The 23,199-nt window shown below is 55.7% G+C and overlaps 1 protein-coding gene across 1 annotated transcript; it reads left to right on the top strand.

The window, feature by feature from the left end:
* Positions 1–7,677: 7,677 nt before the first annotated feature.
* On the top strand, positions 7,678–21,682 carry CCDC78 (coiled-coil domain containing 78). Its single transcript, XM_074158698.1, has 15 exons — positions 7,678–7,701; positions 7,950–8,078; positions 8,270–8,356; positions 8,625–8,804; positions 11,900–12,046; positions 12,130–12,180; positions 12,807–12,895; positions 13,475–13,553; positions 13,997–14,122; positions 15,173–15,366; positions 15,996–16,167; positions 16,833–16,876; positions 18,552–18,618; positions 20,397–20,497; positions 21,556–21,682. Exons 1-15 carry the CDS (start codon positions 7,678–7,680, stop codon positions 21,680–21,682), a joined length of 1,617 nt encoding a protein of 538 aa, XP_074014799.1.
* Positions 21,683–23,199: the final 1,517 nt, after the last annotated feature.

Genomic DNA, 23,199 nt, shown 5'->3' with positions numbered 1-23,199 from the left:
GGTGGCGGGCAGGGCAGCGCTCCCCCTCTGCTCTCCTGCCCCTGCGCAGGGATGGAGCAACCACCTTGACGCCCAGCCAGCCGCCCGCCCGGCCAGGCTTAACCCCACTGCTGCTGGGACGGGACGTGGACAGCGTGGCCGGGGCCAGCGTCACCCGGGAGGGACTCCTAGCTTCTCCCCCCAGGTCTGTAACCCCCTTTATTGCAGCTTGGGGGGATGCTCAGGAGGATAAGGTATGATGGGGGACGGTGGTCTTGCTGGAGGTGGGGTTTGAGCGTGGAGGGATGGATGGGTAGCCTAAGGGATTGTCCCACGGCTGTGCCCTGGGATTCTGGAGGGTCCTGAGCAGCAGCAGTGACCCTTCCTTGGGTCCCTGCCCTGTTGGGGGTGCCATGGGGTGAGCCCCACTATTGGGATCCAAAATCCATGTGCTGGGGGATGCTTGCAGCATCCTTATTGCCCAGGGAGTTAGAGGTGTGGGAATTACCTTTACCGGGAGGTGGGCTGAAATGCCTGAGGTTTTATGGTGGGAGATGAGATGGAAAATGGGAAAAAGCTCTTCTCTGTGTGGCAGTAAAAGCCTCGGGGCCTCTTATTTATGCCCGCCTGGGGGTTATGCTCTCCCTGCAGGTGGAGATGGTGCCGGGAGCACCCCAGGCTGCTCAGCTCGGTGCTTTTGTGCCACAGGGGAAGCAGAGAGCAAAGCCTGGGTCCCACCAGAAAGGCGATGGCCGTGAGAGTCCCCTGGCTCTTGGTCCCTCCGCCAGCCCCACGTGCGATGGGATGATGGTGGATGATGCTCCGTGGCTGGCAGATCGCACTCTCTGCCTGGCAGCTCATCAAAACCACCCCGGGGAGGCTGGTGACCTCACTTTCTGTGTCCCAGGTCATTTCCCCAACACGGCTTCTGCAGAATCCCTTACCGGTTTCCAGGAAAGAAAATTAATTAATTGATTAATTAAAATAAAAAAGCCACTTCTGCCCCAAGCGAAAGGAGCACCGTGGGCCAGCAGCTGCTGGATGGAAAAGCCATGGCTAGCCCTTCTCCATGTCCTGGTAGCCTTGTTCCTCCACAAAGATGCACCAGGACGGGGCTGGCACCATTCACATCCATAGCTCCAGGAACAGGCATCTCCCACGGGAGCCAAAGCTCTTCCCTGCCCCAGTTTCACCCATGCTGGTCCCCGATGTGGAGATGGAGCAGGGATGCTCTCCACCACCAGCCCCACGCCACGGGCATCCCCCTCATGCTTCAACCTCATCCATCCCTGTGGGAGCCTGGCATCTCCCCCAGCTCCCTGGGGCACGTTGGGTGGTTTTAAGCAACCTTCTCCCTGGCCAAAGCAGGACCATGTCCATGGGAAGAGGTGTCGGAGCGAGATGGCCAGGCTCCAGCCTTGCAACCCAACTTTCCCACAAGCGCTGTTTTCTCCCTTTCTTTTTGGCTCCGCGTTCTCCTCTCCTCCCCCTCTATTTTTAATCCTCTCTTCTGGGAATTTATAGATCCGAAGGGAGAAATGAGAGATGGAGACACACGCACCCGCTAATAGGCGCTAAGCACATATTGACACAAGGTGTAATCAATCTGGGAGCTAAAAAGAGCTGAACCAGCAGGAGCCGGCCGGCCAAAACCCACAAAACCTCTTTGGGAAGTTTAATCAAGCCCTACCTGCGGCCGGGAGCAGGTTTATCCCTGCCTCCACCAGCCCTCTTCCAGGGAAAATATCAAAGGATAAATAAGGGAAGGGAAAATAAAAAGGGTAAATAGGCAAATCCCTTCCTGCTGCGGTGCAGGGAAGAGCTAGACCCATCTCCACCTTTCAACCTCCTTGAGGTCCTCTCCTCCAGACGTGTCCTGCCTGTGGCAGGGGATGCTGAGACGGTTGGTCCCTCCAGCATCACCGCGAGCCCATCCTGCTCACCAGGATATCCCCCCTGCCCGGTGCACTGCGGCCACCACAGGGACCTCCCTTTGGGTCCCTACCGTGGATGTCCACAGCCCCGGCCAGCGTGGACCTCCCCAGCTGATCCCCCCATCATTTCAGCTCCAGCAGCTAATCTTCCCAGCTGGGACCAAAGTCTGAGCCGCCCCACCTGGTTGCCATGGAGAAGGCTGTAATAGTATTAGGAAAAGCAGCAAAATAATAAAAAAAAAAAAAAAAAAAAAGGTTTTAAAGCTATTTAAACTCTCAGGAATCATTACCTTCCCCAGCAGCCCTCCCATGCCTGCAGGTCCCTCCCCAGGGAGCTCCCCCCGCCCCTGTCCCTTGGTGCGGGTAAATGCCACCAGCTCTCCCTGGCTCCCTGTTCTGTCCTCAGCCCGCGGGCTGGCCGAGGTGGGGAGGGACTGATGCTGGTGGCCCTGCCAGGTCTGCTGGAGCTGGGAAGGGTGGTGGGACATGAGGAGCTCCCTGGTCTATCCTCCCTACCCAGGGCAAGTGGCCCAGGGCCAAGAGGGACAGCACCGACCCGGCTTGAGTCCCGAGGAGAGTGAGGATGTGACACGGGTGGCGTTGTCACAACTAAGTAGTATTTTTAGCAAATCTTGCCAAATACTCTCTCCATCTGGAGGAGCGCATCTTGCGTTGCCAGGGCAACCAGCGCTGCTGCTCCTCATCCCAAATCAAAAATGTCCGAGCCCTGACACTGCCACCCAAGAGAGCCGGGATGGCTGACACTGGCATCCCAGAGCTTGTGCTACTCTCCTGGGGACATCCACAGGGATGAAGTTCCCTCCTGGAGAGACCCTCCCGGTGGAGAAGGGCTTTCCCTGGTGCTCCCTGGCCACCCACGTTTCTGGTCATCCTGGTCCCCACCTACCGCGCTACCTCATTTTTCGCTTGAAAAGTCCCACGTTCCTGGAGATGGGGACCTGTTAGTGGTGGCAAAAGGTTCTGGCAGCTGCTGGCAAAGGTGCCCATCAGCATATCCCAGTGTTGGGTCATGCCCTGCCCCAACTGCATCAGGCTCATGCGGGGAGTTGGGAAAGGCAGCCGATGCACCCGTGGCTCTTGGGAATGCTAATTACCACGCCGGTGGCCCATGTGGCCACGTGAAACCGTGTCACCTCCATTAGTCTGGATGGGCTGGTTGGTCAAGGGAAGGTGGGGACATCCCCAAGCCATGACTCAGGGATGCCAGGGCCATTGCTGCAGGCACAGACAGGAAATTTCACAAACCCCGAGTTTTGGGGGAAAAGAGGAGTCCCTGGGAGCAGGGGGTCAGAGGCACACGGGGACAGGGAAGGGCAGGACGTCTTGTCCCAGTGGTGGCCATCACGCAGAACAAAGCTGGATTTGGGAGGTGAACAGAGGGATGGGAGGCAGCCACCTTGCCTAACTCATCACGATGGCAGTGCTGGTGTGCCAGGGAGGGTAGGAAGGGGGTGAGGGTATTTTCCATGTCCCATGTAAAGTCTCCAGACCTGGACACAGGCTTCCTGCTGGGGAGTTCCCCCACAGCCCCACAGAGGCTGCTCCAAGGCTGATGGCCACGGAGGGAGCAGCCTGGTCCTTGGGGTGCCCGGCTGGTGGGATGGGATGGGAGTGTGGTGCCAGAGGCTGCATGGCCACAACCCTTCGTGCTGCCTTCTGCCAGGCTCTCCCTGCCTGACCCATCCCAGCTCTCCTTCTCAGCCCTCCAGGGAAGCACCTGGAGATGCTGGGGGGTGACAAATGGGACAGGAGGTAGCAACAGGCGCTTGCAGCCCAGCAAACCCATCATCTCCTGCACTGCAACACAAGCAGCGTGTTCAGCAGGTTGAGGGAGGTGATTCTCCCCCACAACTCGTGTGAAACCCCCCTGGAGCACATGTCTAGCTCTGGGGTCCCACCACAACGCAGACCTGAAGGTGTCAGAGCAGGTCCAGAGGGGACCATGGAAATGGGCCAGGGGCTGGAAGACGCTCTCCTGTGGAGAAAAGCTGGGAGAGTTGGGACTGTTCAGCCTGGAGAAGACATTTTTTTAGCCTGTCAATATATAAGGGGGCTCAAAAGAATGATGGAAAGAGGCTTTTCACCAGGGCTTGTAGAGACAGGAGAAGGGGTGACAGTTTTACACTGGAAGCAGGTGAATTTTGGTTGGGTACAAGATGTAAAAAAGTTGCGGTGAGTGGCTGTAGCAGGTTGCCCAGTGGATCTCTGGTTGCCCCATCCCTGGAGCACTCAAGGCCTGGCTGGACAGGGCTGGAGCAGCCTGGCCCAGTGAGAGAACAGAGAATCATAGAACGGTTTGGGTTGGAAGGGACCTTAAAGCCCACCCAGTGCCACCCCCTGCCCTGGGCAGGGACACCTCCCACCACACCAGGTTGCTCCAAGCCCCCTCCAACCTGGCCTTGAACCCCTCCAGGGATGGGGCAGCCACAGCTTCTCTGGGCAACCTGGGCCAGGCTCTCACCACCCTCACAGCAAAGAAGTTCTTCCCCACATCTCATCTCCATCTCCCCTCTTTCAGTGTCAAACCCTTCCCCCTCCTCCTGTGGCTCCCCTCCCTCATCCAGAGTCCCTCCCCAGCTTTCCTGGAGCCCCTTGAGGGACTGGAAGGGGCTCTAAGGTCTCCCCGGAGCCTTCTCTTCTCCAGGCTGAACCCCCCCAACTCTCTCAGCCCGTCCTCCCAGCAGAGGGGCTCCAGCCCTCCCAGCATCTCCGTGGCCTCCTCTGGCCCCGCTCCAACAGCTCCGTGTCCTTCCTGTGCCGGACCCGTTGGAGCGGTTCCAGAGGAGATGTCCCTGCCCAGGGCGGGGGTGGGACCGGGTGGTTTTTGAAGGTCCCATTCCATGCTCGGACACGCTGCGGGACGTCTCCCCCCCTCCCCGGAGCTCCCCGGGTCCCCCCCTCCCCGGGTCGGGGTCGCCCGGCGGCGCTGGGGTTGCCCCCATCCCTGGAGCAGGCCCGGCCTCCCGCCGCCAGGGGGCGCCGCCGCCCCGCCGCGCTCTCCCGGAAGTGCCTGTTGCCCTGGAAACGGGACGCGGCGGTACCGGCCCAGACCCGGCCGCCTCCTCCGCAGCGGGGACGAGGCCTATCCCCCCGACAGGCCTCGTCGCTCCCGGCTCTGCCACATCCCGCTCCCCCGGCGGCCGGGCTTCACCCCGGGGGTGTCCCCCCGACCTTCGGTGCCGCCTCGGGAGGGGCCGCGCGGGCCTGGGGCCGTGTCAGGTCCCCGCACCGGCGGCCTCCGCGCCTCCGTGCGTGTGGGCCTGGCGGGGGATGCCCCGGCGATACCCGGCGGCCCCGGCCTCGCAGGGCAGGCCCGGCAGCAGGGTGCTCCTCTGGCCGCCCAGGGGGTGTCTCCTAGGCCCAGTAGAGGATGCACGTTCACTTGGCTGGCGCTGGAAGCCAGGTGGAGGCAGTCGCTGTGTTAATGCTGTGCTGGGCCCTGCTGAAGCCTCCTGAGAAAGGCGTGAAGGTGGCAGCCATTCCCCCCGCTCCCCTCCGGGCTCGCCATGGGGGCCAGGGCAGCGGCAGAGCGAGGTGTGTGTCTCTGCCGAGAGCTGGCTGGTGCTGGAGGAGAGGTGAATATAAACAGCGGGCATCGGTCCGGCAGAAGCGTGTGCTCTGAATCTCCAACCGGTTTCCTCCTGAGCTGCTGTGGATTTGGGGAGCGTTTTCGCATCTTAGAGGTGCGTCCTGGGTGAGAGTTTTGTACCTCGGAGCTTGGGGGCGAGATCCAGCCACCACCTGTTAAAAGTGGCCTTGACAAGAAGAGGGGAAGAAAAACTCAGTACAGAGTTGGCATTCCAGCTCTTGGTGGGGTTAACAAAACATATGCTTTTCGTTTGGTTTTGCTCTGGAGCGGTGATGGAGATTTTGGGGTTGCAATGTCGCTCTAGAACCTCCTTCCTCTCCCCAACTTTGCTATTTGTGGAGTCATCCAGGATAAAATTATCTTCGTATTTCCAAACCACGGGAAAAGCTGTCGTTTCTGGTGTTGGTGCAGCACCTGCCACAAAGGGGGTTTTGCCAGGGACTGCCGGGCACTGCAGGAGCATAAATAATATATTATATGTATGTATATATATATGTGTGTATGTCAATTAATCTTATATTGCTGTCTGCCAGGTGAAACGGGCACCCCCACAGCTGAAGGCCTTTGCCGGTGTGTTGGGGTGGGCTGTTTGCCCTCCCAAATCAGCTGTTTTGGGGTTCAGGCATGTCGCTGCCGGCTGGTGCTGGTGTGAGCCAGCCTGTGACCATTCCTGGGCCAGCGTGGGCTGTGGGTGCCTGTCCTCCGGGACCCGTGCGGGGCTGAGAGCCCAGGGGAGACGGCGTGCACCCCGGGAGCGGAGCCGCGGCTCGGTGCCGGAGCACCCGCTGGAGACTTCCGAGCCCCCCTGGTGCTGTGGGCGGTGTGCGAATTTGGCTTTTCTGCTCGGTGGTGGGTGTGAAGAGGCTGTGAATTCTCATCAGCGCTTTCATTACCTTAATAAAATTATTTCGGGTCCGTTAAGTTCTTTTGCAGAAAAGTAAGACATAATTGCATGTTTCGTTAGCTTCTCTCTTCCCCCCCCCCGCCCCGAGCCCCAGGAGAGCTCGTCCTTTGGGACCCGCTTCCATGGCCGTTCATGAAATCCGTGTCAACTACAGGATCTTCTCCAACAGCCTGGACAAGGTGAGGAGCTGGTAAACTCTGCTCGGCTGGGTTTCTGTCAGGGTGGCCCCTCTCCCTCCTTCATCCTCAGCTTTGACAGACAAGAAGAAGTTATTCAGAGCTATGGTCTCTTTGAAAAAGACTTTGTCAAAGCTTTTCTCCTGGAAGAGACAAGTTCTTACCTAAGCTCTCCCACTCTACAGAGATAGCAGTGATAATAAGCCCGAAACGAGGAGATCAAGGAGATCATCCCAGTGGATGTGTTTTACCCCCTGGGTGCTGTTCTCCGGGGTCTCCCAATGTTACCCACCGCGTCTGGCGCTCTCCGTTACCCTCGCTCTTACGTTGGAGACTCTGCTCAAGTGCTTTGCGCACCTGGGAGTTATCCCTGGATGGTGGCAGTTTGGAGTCAGCAGCAGTGGGTAGACCAGTTGTAGTCTGGTCTCTAATCCGAGTTCATTTCGGTGCGGGTTTTGCTTTAAAACTCGTATTTTTCTGCAGAGCGTCTCCCATGCAAAATTGGGGAAGGTCTTTCCCGGTCAGAGCTCAATGATGCTGGTACCTTTGGATGGCTCGTTGACACAGGAGATACAAGGACTGTGTCAGAGATCAAGAGAAAATTGCCTGGAAGTTGATGTTATTTGGTCTTGGAGCAGATGGTTGGATTAATGGATTAATTAGTGGGTTAATCGGATCTTAAATTCTCCAAAGATCCCTGTAATGGGATACGGAGGCCATCCCCACAGCCGGGTTTTGGGAATGATCCGTAATATAAATGGAGTGGCACCTCCTAGCTGCGATATTACTTCACTGGGGCTCAGCTTCTTGTTTCAGCATCTGCTGTGAGCTGTTTTAGGAATACGGAAACGTCCTGATGAGGGTCATTTCTTTTCCTGGGGTGTCTGCAATGATTGGCTCCACCTTAAGATGGATCAAGGTGGATGCCGCACCCGCTAGTAACCAAAGTTGTTAGCAACATCGCTTGTGCCCAGCTGGAGGGAAAAGCTGCTGCCAAAGAGATCCTTAGATCCTTCCTTTGCTCTTCAGCCACTGCCTGCCCGATATTGGGCAAAGATCCTGGAGTCCAGGCACATGGATTTTGCAGAGAAGGAGAAGGTAAGCGCTTTGGCAGAGCACACGCAGCATCTTGGTGGCGAAAATATAAGCATGAAGGTCTGCAGCCCTTTCCCGGGTCGTGGAACCAGCGCTCTGCAAATGAAAGCCTAGTTGCGGGAGGAAAACGGCAGCTGAAAATCCTCTTGGAAGCTCTGACAAACTGGAGATGCTGCGCTCTTCCACCAGCCTGGGGGAGAGGAGGGCTCTGCTGGCCGGCACCGGCTGTGGGAGCTGTTGTGTGTCTCCAGGTGCAGCTGCAGGACAGGAGTGAGAGGCTGTACGGGATCGGAGACCTGCAGGAGAGGACAGGGAATCTGGCTGGCTCCAAACTGGGTTTGTCAGCCAGAATGGGCCTCAGTGAAGAGGAAAAACTGAAGGTAAAAGAAATACTTGAGGAGTTGGAGAGAACTGAGCTGTGAAGCCGTGTGGGACCGGTAGAAAATCTGGTGGGAAATGTTGGGGCGTCTTTCTAGGGGTGGATGTTGTGCTCACATTCCCCGGTGTGACCCCGGTGTGTTGGCCTCAGAATCAGTCCGTGGCCTTTTATAATGTCCTTTCTCTCTCCCAGATTTCCAAAGAGCTCGTCGATCTCCAGATCGAGACAACCAAAATGAAGGAGCAGTATGAGAGGGAGAACTTCGAACTGAAAAATATGGTATCCAAGGGTGTTACGTAGAGTTGATTCAGCGCTGCCGATACCTTTATCCAGATCTGCAGCTCATTACGCATCCGTCTTTGCTTTCCTTGGTGTATTCTCCTGGCTTTAGCTAGAGCAATTAATCCCCCCGGACACCTCAGATCCCCTGAAACTCATGTGAAACTCATCCCTCTCTTAAGTTATAGAGTATCAGAACCTGTTTGGCCAAATAAATGCCCCGCGATCGCCGGTGCCACAGCCTAATTCTGCTGCCTCCCCTCTGCAGATCCTGGCCCTGGAGAACCGTGTGCAGGAGCTGGAGCTCTGCAGTCAGAGAGTCACTGGGGAGCGGGATGCCTTACGGGAACGCCTGCACGCTCTGGAGACCAGTCGGAAGGAGCTGGCGGATGAGTACATCATTTTGAAAAGCAATTACCTGGCCCTAGGCAAAGAACTGGACCAGGAGGTGAGACAGGCTGCAGCGCTCGCCCTGATGTTCTTGACTCCATCTCTAAATTACCCCGATCAGTTGGCTTTGGGATGTGTATCCACATCATGGCTGAGATGTTGATCAGCTGTGAGGCGGCGTCGCTTGGGCACGGTTTTGTTTTCAGGGCCCAAAGATTTCATGCAACCTGGTCACCTTCTTGCGGGGCTTGCAGAACCTGCTCTGCTCAGCAGGGACAGTGCTGAGCCCACGCTGAGCCCCTGTGCCGTGCTCTTCCAGGCACCCCGTTGCCGGGGTCCTTCTCTTTTCAGGCCCACCCCACGTCCCCGTCACTAGCGGTAGCGAGGAGCTCACTGCGGGGCTGGCCGGGGTGCAAGTTGCGGGTCCCTCCTGCCTGCCAGCACGCTTTGTTTCCCTTTCCTTCTGCATGGCTTGCGCAGGCTGCACGGGAACCGATTGTAGTCGCTCTCGTTCCGTACGGCGGCGGGAAGGGGCCTGCAAGTTTTTCAGGTCGGCGAGTTTAGAGAAACAGTGAATGTATGCAACTTTCTGGTTGTTCCTTAAAATATAGCGAATTTCCTGGTGACTCTTAGCTTGGCGATTATTAACTCCAGGCTTTTGAACCCAGATCTGTGTATTTCTTTGGCAAGAATAGCTACTTCAATAGACCTTCCTCCCTCCCCTCCCTCTCCCCGCTCCCACTTCTCCTTCTTTTTGAATTGAATCAGATGACTGACACCCTCCCCCGGCAGAGAGTTTAGCTTGTTCAGCCAAATGACCCGATTTGCCACGCTGCCCCCGTGCAGGGCTGTGATGGGAAGATGTGGGGCTGGGAAACGCTGGTTTGGGCAGTGTCCAGTCTCTCTTTACAGCGAGCATCCATCTGCAGAGCCCTGGTAGAGGAGTATACGAGGTCACGATCGCCCCGTTGCAAATAAGTGAGTTAGTGACTCTCGTGAAGCTATCGTTTGTCTCCCGTAAGCGCAGAAAATGGAAATTTCTTAGGAGGAGGCAAGCTCAGCTGCTCGCAGGGGTGTGAGCCCACCCCGTCGTCCTGCCGGAGCACGAGGCAGAGCGCGTGGGGCTGACTGGCAGCGCGCTGCTGAGCCTCGGCATTGCCGGGCTGCCGAGGAACAGCTCGGCATTCCGCAGTCCTGGTTGCTTCTCGTCCCCAAGGGGGTGCAATCTGTTAGTCAAAAAAATGGGATTTTTGGGTAGGGCTGACATCTCTAAGTGATGGCTTTAACGGGTTGGTGGTAATAACACCCTGTTTTCACATGGATCCTGGAATCTTTCGGGGAGTGAAAGCATGTGGATTCAGTTACGTGCCTGGATAGCGTCCTGAAGGATTGGTGGAACAGGATCCAGAAGCCAAAGGTGAATTCCTTGGTTGTAATTCGTAGGCTGAGGATTCTACCCCAGTTTCTTGGCTCCGACTACCAAATATCCCTGCCTAAAGCAAAAGAGGCTCCGACTTGGCAGGCTGGGCCTTGTCACGGCATGGGCCTCTTGCTCATTATTTTCCCAGTGCGGACTTTCCCAAAGGAAATGGGAAAAGCAGCCTGCGGTACTGCCCCCTCCCCTTCCCCGGCGCTCTTCTGGGGAGACAATGAACCTTTTACACATTCCCAATTACAAGTGCTACTTGTGACCTTGCCAATATGTTGTCATGGCTGCTTGGCGCAGGAGCAGCTCGGCGAGCTCATTCAGGGTCCCTCCTACGGGAACGGTTCGAGCCTCTGAATTGCGGCGGCCCCCATTGTAGGGCTCCATTCACACATCGCCCCGCGTCTGTCCCGGGCGAAGGAGCGCGGCGGAGCTGGCCTTGCCTCTCCCCGGGGGAAGCGCCTTCCAGAAGATGCCAGTCAGGCACTTTGTGCCTGTTTTCTAACTCGCTGTAAATTCTTCCTTTTCAAGACTCTGACCTTTTTTTCTCAACTCTCCGTTTCCTCCTCCCCTTTTGTTCGGCGGCTGCGGTGTCGCTACAAAGTGAGGAGGGAAACCAAATGGCTGCGAACCCCTTCCACGCCGGGGTTTTCCCGGGAGCCAGGCCAGGCTTGGGAGCACAGGGAAGGCAGCGAAGTCCCATGGCAAACCTGGGACTGCCTCTTTCTTTGGCTAAACTGGTACTTCTGGGCCTGCGTGACCCCCTCTGATCAAATTGTCAGGGCTGACAGCTGCAGATGGATCGTTTTCGGTTGGAGAACAAGCAGCCTGTCTCTGCGTAGCTGTCAGTTTTCACAGCTGTATATCTCACCTCTTTGTCAGCCTCTTTTCTCCTCTCCTCTCTCCCTCAGCCCACCCTGTGCTATCTTTTGATAAGCTATTCTCTCCACGGATGACTCAGATGACCTCTGCCTCCCATCCTCCCGATTCACTGCCATGGTAACAATTACTCAAGCTTGTCCCCAGTCATAAACCCCATCAAAGCTTTGTTATCTACATAGAAACCCTCCCGTGAGACATGAATTCCCCCAGTGTTCCTTCCAGATCACCTGTAACAGAGCCTTTCTCATTCAGATCCTCTTTATCTTTTGGAAATGTGTCACTTCACACCAGCCCCGGCTTTGAATCTCTCGGCTGCCTACACGCTGCTGTGGGCTGGCTGCTGCTGGAGGGATGCATTCCAACAAAACTGGGATTGGCTGGGTGGCGTCAGCCGGGATGGATAGAGATTTGGTCCTTCTCTTATGTTATGGCACTGTTCGAAGCCGTTGCGTGGGCAAAGACATGCCTCAAGTGCTGGGAAGCCGTGGGGAGGGTACAGGGTTAGAGGGAGGAGGGAGGCTAGAGGTCAGGACGCAGAGGTGGTGGCCCAGGGCTGGGCTGGCACCGGGATCTGTATCCGAATGCGAGAGCAAGTTGGGCAGAGGACTTAAGGTTACGTGTGAATAATCCCAATGCTGGTGATGATGCTTACCCTGCATTTCCATGAGAATCACTGATATCTTTGCACATATGAGAGAAAACTAAAACTAAAGTTTGTTTTCAGGAGGGGATGTGAGTGCCGGCTTCGTGTATACACCAAGAGCGGCGAGTGTGTGCTAGACAGAGTGTGTGGACCCGGAGAGGCAGGATTCCTGAAGCTCTTTCCTTCTTGTTTGACCTGGCAGATCATGAAGAATGAAGAGCTCAGCCAAGAGCTTCTCAACCTGGCCAATGCCAGGAGCAGCGGTGGCCCTGCCGTGGCTGATGAATCCCCTGCCGAGCTGGAAAGAGTGCGAGCAACAGTGCGCCGTCTCTCGGCTCGGGGAGCGAAGGTAAGGACCTTTCTGCCCTGTCACGAGCTCCTTGGAGAACAGGGATCTAACAGGCACCTTCTTCTGTCTCTTACTAAAACCAGCCAGAAGATGTAGTCACCTCTGCACGTGAGTGGCAAAAGCTGGAGAGAAACGTGAGTGCGTGTGGGTCTGCTCCTGGATCCTTGGGGAAGCAGAAGGGGGAATTTATTCTGAGTGTGGCTGGCACCTCCTGGTGCTAACTTGAATTTTGTGGATGAGCTGATGCCTTGACTTATTTTAAACTTTCTTTAAGCTGGGCGGTTGAAAAAAATGAGACTAGAATAACTCTAGCTCTTGTGCAGGCAAAAGCTGAGAGGGCTTTCCCTCGGTCAGTGGCCCTGGGTGAACAGAGGCGGGAGTTTCAAAGCCAACAAGTGCAGAGGACACGTGCTTATTTTCTTACTTGAGAAAGATGGGGGTGATAAAGCACCCGAAACCGAGAGCACCGAGCTGCTCCCTGCCTCCTTCCCATCTGCAGCCTGCGTGACACCAGCTTGGGCTCTGCCACCAGCTCCCACTGGGAATCTGCCTCTCGGAGCGAGACTCTCCCTTGGGGGAACAACACTTGTGCACTTCCATGTGCCCTGTTGTCTCCAGAGCACACACTGCTCCTGGTGTGATCACTCCCAGTTGAACCTGTTCTTTCCCCAGTATGTCACTGCTTAGCTGGACTAGCTCAGCTCCTCACGAGTCCCTTTACTTAGCTCAGCCCTCATCTTCCTCTTCGTTTGTCCCTCAGTTGCTTGGAAACCAGGATCACATAAAAGAGGAGCTTGAAAAACTGAAGAAAACCTATGATTCGCAGCAGCAGAAGCTGGAAGAGAGAGTGTGAGTGCTTGAGGGCACGTCCTTCTGTTTGGCTGGGCATTTATGGAGCAGCTGAATGTGATGCTTGGGCACAGGAGAGGAGGCAGCCTGCCTTTGGTGGGGTACAGGGTGGGAAATGATGGTTCGCCCTTGGAAGAAGTGAGGCCTGGGAGCAAAACTTGATGTTTTCAAGGCTCTTAAGAGGGTTAGCTGGCTGCTTAGAAATGGATGGTGTTTAGGTACCTGATTGGCCTATGCACCTCTGAAAATCCACCTTCAGTGACGCACACGGCCAACGTGTGACAACCCGGAGATGAATCCAGGCCTAGCCCTTACCCCCACAGCGGTTCTTCCACCGACAGGCTGGGATGGGGTCGGTGCCCTGGGTAGGGGCTACCACAGCAGGGATGCTGGAGAACTAGACCCCCTGCCTGGGGAGGATGTTCACCTTTGGCTGCGAGAGCTCTGTGGCCACTGGTTGGCACACAGCTGATGCGGGCTGGCATCCCGTGCTGATTTCCTTCTCAAAGCTGGCTGTAATTAGACCTACAGAGAATTTTGGGGAGTTAAAATAAACACACCACCTTCCTGTGTGCCCAGGATGGCGATGGGGAAGGAGCTGCAGGAGGCGAAGGGAGCGATTGGGGACACCCAGCGCAAGCTGGCGGAGCAGTCGGCGGTAAGGGCATGCTGCCTTCCAACCCCCAGGACTGCCCCTGCTCCTCCTGGGTGCCATGTGCTCCTCCTGGAGCTAGCAGGGGATGGATGTCTTGAACTGAGGTACTCTGACACGTCTCCCTCTCCAGGGAGTTTGTCCCTGCGCAGTTTTCCTCCCCAGGGGTGCGATGCACGTGGTGGAAGGTGCTGCTTTGCCGCAGGTAGTGGGAGGAATTTTATTCACTGGTATTTAGAAAGGGTTGGTGAAATCACGGGGCGGGGGGAATTGCAAATGACAGAAGGTAGCAGGGGAATAGAGTCTATAAACAGGCTCCTGTGAAAACCCAGGACCTTCCCAGCTCTTGTGAAGCTAGAAATTAAGTCCCCCGTCTCTTACGGAGTTTCTTAGTGTCTCTTCCTTGGCCAGAGGATGAAGGCAGCAGCCAGTGTGTTTGTTGTGCCCAGGTTCTGCTCACCTCCCAGAGCCAGCTCCAAGAGGTGGAGGCGGAGAACTCCCAGCTGCAGCTCCGGCTGAAACAGCTGAACGAGGAATATCGCTCCCGGCTCGCCCAGTACATCAAGGATGTGGCGGTGGGTACCCCCAGCCCCAGGGGCTCTCCTGAACTGGGGAGGTCTCTCCATACTGGGTATCTACTTCTTGCAGGCTGCTGCTTCCCCTTCTTATGGGGCTGCTGAGCAGAGCAGGCAGTGGGGCTTGGGGAGACCTCTCTGCCCTCAGCTTGGCCTGGGAGGGGAGATGCCACCCACCCCTCTTCGCCCAGATTTCCTCTATGGCCACACAAAACGGTCTGCAAGTTTCTGCTGGGACACTTTTCTTGGTCAGATTACTTGGATTGAAAGATCCTCTTATTTACAATGGCTGCCTTCCAGTTGGCTTCTAATCTCCATTGCCCTGACAACGTCCCTCGGCAGGCCAGACGATGCCACTTCTGGCTTTGTCGCCGCCTCCATGGTGACTCTGCTGCTGTCTCCAGGGAGCTCTGCCAGCCTCCGTGGTCAGCCACAGAACCGTGTAACGCCAGGGCCTGGGACCCGCTCTGGGAACAAGCCCCTTCGACGTAGAGTAGGGACCCAGAGCGTGGTGAGGACTCGGCACAAGGCGGGCGTTTGGGGCAGGTTCAGGCATGGATACCTGATTATATCGCGCAGCCAGGCTGGGAAAAAATCTCTTTCTACCTGCCTAGGTAGCAGAGAGCAGGTTTTGGCAAGAGCTTCTGTGCCAGGAGAAGGGTGGTACCAAAGAACATGGTGTGGTGATGGATCGGGAGACTAAGCAAAGCCATTTTTATTATTAAGAATAGTTTAATTTCTAACAGAGCAATCTTGAAGCATCTCCTGGCCAGCAGAGAGAGTGGGGCAGGGTGGAAAGAAGCCTAGAGATGGTAACTCCCAACACCAACTCAGGTTTCCCTAGGTGGGTCATGGATGCAGTACAGATGCCTTCTCTGTCTTGAAGGGCCACGAAGGAAGTTAATTAGTCTTCCCTCCTCTTAGAAAACAGAAGATATGCCCTATTCTCTCTGCTGTTTGCACAAATATGCCCGGACCTTCTCTGTGGGAAATGGGTTACGTGCCTTAGGAAACGACTTGATCACCTCCATTTCTTTCTCTGTTTTAAAGGACTACATGGACAGCAAATCCAGCAAAGCCCCAGCTGATCATGCTCCCATGAAACACTTCGTGGACAACATGCTGAAGGATATCAGGGCTTCCTACAAGTCTCGGGAAGAGCAGCTAGCTGGAGCAGCCCGTGGCTACAAGAAACGCATGAAGAACTTGGTCAAGAAGCACGAGAACCTGCTGATTGCTTACGGGTAGGGCTAAGCCAGGGCTACCTTTGGGCTACCTCTGTCCCTTCAGCTTATCGCTAAGGTCCAACTGGAAGCGCTCCATGGCACCCAGTTCCTTTGATGAGGGAGGCAAATAGGGCTCCCAGGTGGAGCGAAGGATCTGGAGTGCATGTTTATCTCCCTGCTTTTGACAAGGCAGGAGGAAGGCGTCTCCAGCTACACATCAAGGTGCTCTGGACACCCTGCTTGGCACATACGTTTCTCCTGTGTAAAATTTAGGGTGAGAAATTTAATTCCCTGTTGGATGGTGTGGAAATGCAGAGGTACCACAAATAACTCCTGCCTCCCAGCCTGTCTCTGCAGCGTTCTCAGCTCTGCTCCGCAGCTCTCAGCAGCTTGGGCTGTGGGAAGCAGCAGAAATTCTTGTGGCACAAAAGCCACAAATAGCTTGAGGACAAGCTCCTCTCAGAAACACTCCCAGGAATATTGTGCATACTGCCGGGCTCTCCCACTTATCCTTTGCAGGTGGACTGGCTCTTGGTGGCCAGAAGCCAGCAGATCCCAAGCAAATGGTTCCTCCATCGGCAGCAGAAGTGCTCAGTGTTGTTACCTACCCAAAGCTACCAGGGACTAACCCCTCTGGCACGTTACAGGCTCCAGCGAGAGCAGATTCGCTCCTTGGGCAGCAGCGCTACGGATTGTGGCCCTGCCGAGCTCCACTTCTCCATCACGGACCCAGAACTGCTGACAAACACAACCCGGGAGCTAAACCGGCTGCGGGAGGAGAAAGCAAAACTGGAGATGCAGCTACATGAACTGCAGAAGGTGGTGGCTGGGACTGCTGGTTTTCCGCGGGGGCAGAACTGGGGGGCAGTGAGGAGTCTCACAAGAACTAGATTCAGCCCCTTCCTTAGGCATTCCCTGGGGGTTTGCCATGTCTGCCTGCTTGCTTTCTCATTTTGGGAAGAGGTGGGGTGTCCAAGCAGTCCCCCCATTGCTTCAACCCTGTTGCGTGGGGGTTAGTTACAGTTAGATCCAGGAGGCTGAGCAGCCCCATGGGTTGGGGTCAGGGAGCTCTGGGAGGGCTGAGGAGCAGCAGATGTTGTGGGAGAGCTGCCAGGCCAGCAGAGTCACTCACTGCTGAAAAATGGGGTGAGTAGGGGAGGATAGGATGGGGGTTCTGCTCTTAAATTCCTTTGCCTCAGCGTGAAGAGCTGAACGAGCAGGAGACCACAGCCAGAAACACGCCAGTCAGCTCCACTGGGCAGAGACGTGTCTCTTGATTTGCGTGAGGAGATAGATACATTTATTTAAAAATTAAAAGGATGAGAGACCAAACCTTAAGATTGTGCCACACATCGCTTCCTTGCCGCGGCATGGGTGGCTGTTAGAGTGCTGGGATACCTTGTGCTGCTGCCAAGTGGCAGGGACTGGGGTGAGGCTGCAATGGTGTAATGCTTACGGGAAAACTGTTCTTCCTTTGCCTCCAGAAAAGACCGAAAGAAACCTCTGCCTTTCCGCTGTCTCCTGAGAAGTAAGTGCTGTTTGTTTCTCGGGATATTTGTAATTCCGAATTCCTCTTGCTGTGTGGATTGAGGAGTCTTTTCTGCTTTACTTGGAGCCAGTAATAAATAGGGAGAAAGCGAGCTGAGAGGGACTCATCCGAGAAGAAAAGCCAGCTGTCGTCTCAGTGCAGCGTTCCCTGCGGTGAAATGAGTTGGTCATTTGGGCCTTGATCCAAGAAAGGTCTTAAGCACATGTTTGATTTAATCATGTTTTTAGTCCCACTGATCTCTTTAGAAGCTGAAGTTAAGCATACGCCCGAGTGCTCTGGTGGATCACAACCTGAGAAAGGCAGATGAAACACCACCGGTTTGGGGATGGTCTTGTTTCTCCTCCCTCCCAACAGAGAAGCTGGGCTGGAACCCCTAGGTGACCCTGTACTGGTACCTCCCTGGCTTCCTAAAATGCCCTTTATTTGCTCCTTTTTGATGGGCCTCTTCTCCCTGTTCCATAATTCTGTTTCTCTATCACTGAAACTCTATCAACTAGAGCTGTGGAGAGGTGGGACAAAGCGTAGGAGAAATCCGAGCGGGGATTTTTCAGCCTTTTAAAATGTGGTAGCCTAGAAATCGTGTCAGGTATTTCACTAACTGGATGCCAGTACTGAGGAGCTGGTCAGTGCCTGAGCCACTGGGCTCTGGAGGAGTGTCTTAGAGAAGAGCCTGAGCCTTAACCAGGCTCTGCCATGCTGAAAAATAGTAGCAGTCCTGGAAGAGATGCATTAATCGTGGCAGATTTGCCAAAGGAACAAAGACAGGGAAGTACCAGAACCTGCATTTTAGTGATGTATCTCGTTAAGGGTTTTATAGCTGCCAAAAGACTCCAAACGCTTGTTTTCTGGGTGCCGATGGCTCTTACCCACGCCGTGACCTTGTTCCTCCAGCTGGAGACACGAAGCCTGGTGTCACCGCAGCGCTTTGGCCTTAATTACTGCTGCTTCTCGTCTTCATCAGCTGCGCGGCTTCGCCGTTTATTGTTCCCTTTGCTTCTGCTCCCGTGAAATCTCCGCCGTGATTTCCCATGCGCCTGGGCCGGGAGGTTGCAGCCACCAGAGGGAACTCTGGCAGTCGCAGCAGAGCCGCTCTGGAGCACAATGCATTCCTCCCTTCCTGCAACCCAAATTCCCCCCAGCATCAGATGTGACCTGTATTTCGCTTATTCAGACTGGGACAGAATGGGAAGCACTTTCCCACGGCTGGGCTGCGCAGACAGCTCACCTATCGCGCTCGGCGACCAGAACGGGTGGGTTTGTACCCCGGAATATGAAAAGCGCCAGCGTTTGGCATTGTTCGCTCTCTTTTTTTCTCATCAAATTCGGTCCCGCAGTGTCAGGTTCAGGGCTCTTTTCTGCACGGAGTCCTCTGATGCGTGAGTGTTGATGTGAACTTGGAAGAAACCCAGCCGTCGCAGCGGGGAGTCCCCAGGTTGGCAGAAGGGCTGTGACTCTCGTGCCTGGGCACAGGGGTGGGCACTGCGTGCCCTGAAGAAGTCGAGGGCATCGGGAGAGAGGGCATTGGGAGAGAGGGTATCGGGAGAGAAAAGGTTCAGAGCGCTGGTGGTCTGATGGACACGAGTTATGTCCAAAGCTCTTTGACCTGCTGGATTTGAATGTCTGGGTATGATCAAAATCTGCTTTTCTCTCCCAGGCGGCTGGAGGAGGAGGGCTGGGAGGAGGTCAGGAAGCAGCTCCAGGACATCGCACGCACCACCCAGGTAAAGGTCTGGAACAGCCCGTCTGGAAAAAGCTTATCCCTTACCCACATGTCAAAGATGTGCTGCCTCAGGTTGCCAACATGCTGCTCCAGGCTGGAGCAGGGAAGCTTTCTACGGAGCCTTGCTGTGGCTTTGGCCTCAGCCCATCAAGTGACGCTAGCAGGTCCCCAGCGGGTGACATATCAGGGCTGTACTTTCCTTGCTGCTAAAAGAAGGAGAACAGCCCTTACCAGCTCGTTGCTGGACTGAATTGCTCCCTCCCTTGTTTCAGCACAAGCATTTGGTCATCTATACAACAAACTGGGGCTATATTCACAGAATCCCAGAATGATATGGGGTTGGAAGGGACCTCTGGAGATCATCCAGTCCAACCCCCTGCCAGAGCAGGGTCACCCAGAGCAGGTCGCACAGGAACGTGTCCAGGTGGGGTTTGAATGTCTCCAGAGAAGGAGACTCCACCACCTCTCTGGGCAGCCTCTTCCAGGGCTCTGCCACCCTTACAGGAAAAAAGTTCCTCCTCATGTTGAGATGGAACTTCCTGTGTTCCAGTTTGTGCCCGTTCCCTCTTGTCCTGTCACTGGGCACCACTGAAAAAAGACTGGCCCCATCCTCCTGACACCCTCCCTTGATAGATGTTGATGAGATCCCCCCTCAGTCTTCTCTTCTCCAGACTAAAAAGACCCAAGTCCCTCAGCCTTTCCTCAGCAGAGAGATGCTCCAGGCCCCTCATCATCTTTGTAGCCCTCTGCTGTCCCCTCTCCAGCAGTTCCCTGTCCTTCTTGGACTGGGGAGCCCAGAACTGGACACTGGACTCCAGTTGTGGCCTCCCCAGGGCAGAGCAGAGGGGCAGGATGACCTCCCTCCACCTGCTGGCCATGTTCTGTTTGATCTGGTTCAGGTCTGGTTTGAGTCTGAATCGGTTTCCCAGTCTGGTTCCTCCTGAGTGCAAGGATATTTATGCTGCGCTTGGGAGGCCCAGAGTGAGGAGAAAAGCTCTGTCCATCCTCAACGCTGCTCTGCAGCACCCATGAGACCGTGGTGATGCTCGCTGGGAGTAGGCTGGGCTGAGGTGGGGTTTGCTGTCCCAGCAACGGCAGCAGTGGGGACAGTGACCCCACAGCGACCTGAGGAAGTGCTCCACCTTTTCTCTGGTCACGTAGAGCTAAACACCTAAATTGTGTGTATCTTTGCGGCCAGAAGAAAGGAGATGCCATGGCTGAGAGGCTGGAGCGCGGCACTGGGAGCAGATCCTGCTCCTGGCTCTGCTGTACATCTCAGGGGTGAGCTCAGCCAAAGACCTCAGATCCCCCTGGTGACACAGAGACTGTGCCCTTAACTTGGGTAAGATGATGATCTACTGCCCAGAGACTGCAAAAACCTTTTTTTTTTTTTTTTATCTAAAAGGAAAATCATTTTCCCTCTGCAACAAACTACCGGCGGAAAGGTGTGAAAGCTCTCTGTGTCCCAGTGCCAAATCTAGTCACCTCTCCGCCAGTTGTCTGTGAAGCCTCCGGGGCAGTTAACGATGACCTGGCAGGCAGGGGTGACCCTGTCCTGGGGTGGCCCCGGCCCCCATTCCTGCAGAACGTTGTCCTAGTGTCACCAGGCCCCTTTCCCTGAGCACATCAGTTCTCGGTTGCTTCCATAGCCTAACGCCAAGTGGTGCCGGAGCCGAGTGACGGGGAAGAGGTCGGTCTTGCCTGGCAGAGAGGGACTGAGCAACTTCACTCCCATCTCACAGAGCTCCCTGTTTTCTCTGTGTTTTCTTGCCCTTCCAGGAGGATTTGGAGCAGGAGAGGAGCCGGCTGCTGGCTCGGGCGGTGGTGGCGGAAGAGCAGGTGTCGGAGCTGCAGGAATACATAGATAAGCACCTTGCGAGGTGAGAGATGGTAGCATCCCCCTTCACTGCGCTCTCTGCTTTGCGCTCCCAGTTCATCTCCCAGGCTAATTGCCAGCGACAGGGCCAGGCCGGCTGCGCTGTCGGCTCCTGACCTCGCCGCTGCCTTCCCGCGGTGCTGCCAGCATGGCTGATGTCCCCGCGGCACGTCCAGCTGTGCCGGCAGCTGCCACCATCCCTCGCTCCTTCCCTGTGTTCTCACCCATCCTTTGGAGGAAGCTAAGAGAGGGATTGTTGCCTAAAATCTAACGCCTTCCAGCAAGCCCTGATCTATGGTCCTCTCTCCTTGGCTCATCACACGCCCTGAAGCTTGGGCAAGGAATGGCAGGAAGAAGCAGGACACATCTGTCGGAGCAAGGGTCCACCTGTGCCTGCCATAACACCCCAGGCAGCTCGGCTGTGAATTCGGGTCAGACTTGTTGCTGGTACCGGTACCTGGCAGAGCCCACAATCGCCTTTAAGCCTGGAGAATGGCAAACCGAGAGGGGATCTCATGGATGCTGAGCAATATCTAAAGAGAGGGTGGCAAAAGGATGGGCCCAGTCTTTTTTCAGTGGTGCCCGGTGACAGGACAAGAGGGAACGGGCACAAACTTGAACATAAGAAGTTCCATCTAAATATGAGGAGGAACTTCTTTCCTGTGAGGGTGGCAGAGCCCTGGAAGAGGCTGCCCAGAGAGGTGGTGGAGTCTCCTTCTCTGGAGACATTCAAACCCCACCTGGACACGTTCCTGTGGGACCTGCTCTGGGTGACCCTGCTCTGACAGGGGGTTGGACTAGATGATCTCCAGAGGTCCCTTCCAACCCCTGCCAGTCTGTGATTCTGTGACTCCTTGGAAAAAGGCTGTGGTTTTTTGGTTTTTTTATATCTGCCGGGGCTCAGATCCCAGCGTGGCTCAGTGCCTGGGCTGGCTGCTCCGTGTGAACCGACACCGCCTGTCCTCAGCGTGCAGCAAACGCGAGGCAAAGTGCACATTGACATTTATCACTCCCGTTGATGGTGACCACACGGGCCACCGTGGTGCTGCTTCTCCCTTGCAGGTACAAGCAGGAGATCCTCCGGCTGAGGAAACGCGCTGACAGCGAGGTGCCACGTGCGCTGAGTGCCGGGGCGGCCGATACTCACTCACTGCCCAGAGCCAGGAGGACCGTCAGCCACCAGCCGTAGCTCTCCACCACGGCTCTGAGAAGCGGCACCAAGGTAGGAAAAAGCAAGATTTAAAAGGAGGGAGCTTTCTGTTGTGTGGGCTGGCCGGGGCGAGCATCCTTCCCCGGCTGAGAGCTGGGAGGCACAGCGAGGGAAACCACGTGGGTGTTCTGGGGCTCAAATTAACAGTAACTAAAATGGGACGAGACAACTGCGTCTCGTCTCTCCTCTGACCCCTCCGCTGGAGGAATTCTGCCTGTCCCCGAGCACATCACGCCTCGGGACACGGGGTCGGGTTCCCAGGCAGCTTTTTACTGTGAAGGGAGCCACGGGGCCAGGTTCTAACTCCAGGTCCAAGGGCTCACTCTGCTCCTGCCTCCGCTCCCCTCCCAGCTTCCGAGAGATAAGGCCAGGACTGGTTAAAGCTAGACTTCGCTCCAAGGGGATGAACTGCTCTTTTATGGTGGGAAAACCTTTTTTTTTTTTTTTTCCTCTGTTTTGAGTGGAAAAGGGAATGTTCTATGAGGTGAGCAGGGCCAAACTGGATCTTTCAGCGGGAGGTGAACTGGACAAACTCCCTCCTGAGCCGCCTTCAAAGGGACGGCGGAGCAAAGCCTGAGGCCGGGAGCGGTGGCTGCTCTGGCTCCAGGGAAGGCAAAAGGGCTCAAGGGAAGGCAAAAGTCTCAAGGGAAGAACTGTCCAAATGTTTATTCTTGAAAAATTAACTCGAAATAAAGCAGCAAATGTACAGAAAGAGGCACTGGAAATTGAGCCCTTAAATCCCCTGAGAATTCCAGGATTTCTAGGTCTGATTTTCCCCTCCTTTTCTTCCCCCAAACTGCCTGCTCTTTGGAAGAGGAGGAGGGACCATCCCCCTGCGTGTCCCCTGGGGAAAAAGCCCTGGCCAAGCAGCCTTCTCGCTGCTGTCCTGAGCTGGAGAGGCTCTGACCCCCTACCAAAGCTGACCCTTAATGACGGGCTTAACGAGGCTGCTGTTAGACGGGGCTTCCCTCTGCGCTGCTCTGCGCTGCTCGTCGCACCTCCTTCATGTCATAGGCCCAGACCTGCTCCAGCCCCTGCCCGAGGGTGCTGGTGGGGGTCCAGGAGGGGAAAGGGAAGCGTCCAGCCACCACTCGGGCTTCGTCGGGGAGTTCTGCGAGGAGCTTGGCGGCTAAAGGAGGTTTCTGGGGAGAGAAAGACAGCCACGGCCGGGCGGCCTTAGGAAAGTCAGGTAGTGGCAGTGCCACCAGGGACCGCTGGGCAACTTCTCGGCACGGCTAGGGGGTCCCAAGACCCTTCCGTAACGAAGGGCTGGTACTAGCCCTGTGTGTGGGTGGGACTAGCAGCAAGTAACAAGCGATAGGACAAGAGAAAATGGCCTCAAGTCGCACCAGGGAAGGTTCAGGAAAAATTTCTTCACTGAAAGGGTTATCAAGCCTCGGAAGAGGCTGCCCAGGGACGTGGTGGAGTCGCCATCCCTGGAGGTATTTAAAAGACGTGTAGACGTGGTGCTGGGGGACACGGGTCAGTGGTGGGTT

The sequence above is a fragment of the Numenius arquata genome, chromosome 14 (genome assembly GCF_964106895.1).
Source record: "Numenius arquata chromosome 14, bNumArq3.hap1.1, whole genome shotgun sequence".
NCBI lineage: Eukaryota > Metazoa > Chordata > Aves > Charadriiformes > Scolopacidae > Numenius > Numenius arquata.
The sequence above is the reverse complement of the archived record's forward strand: the minus strand, read 5'-3'. Positions and strand labels throughout refer to the sequence as shown.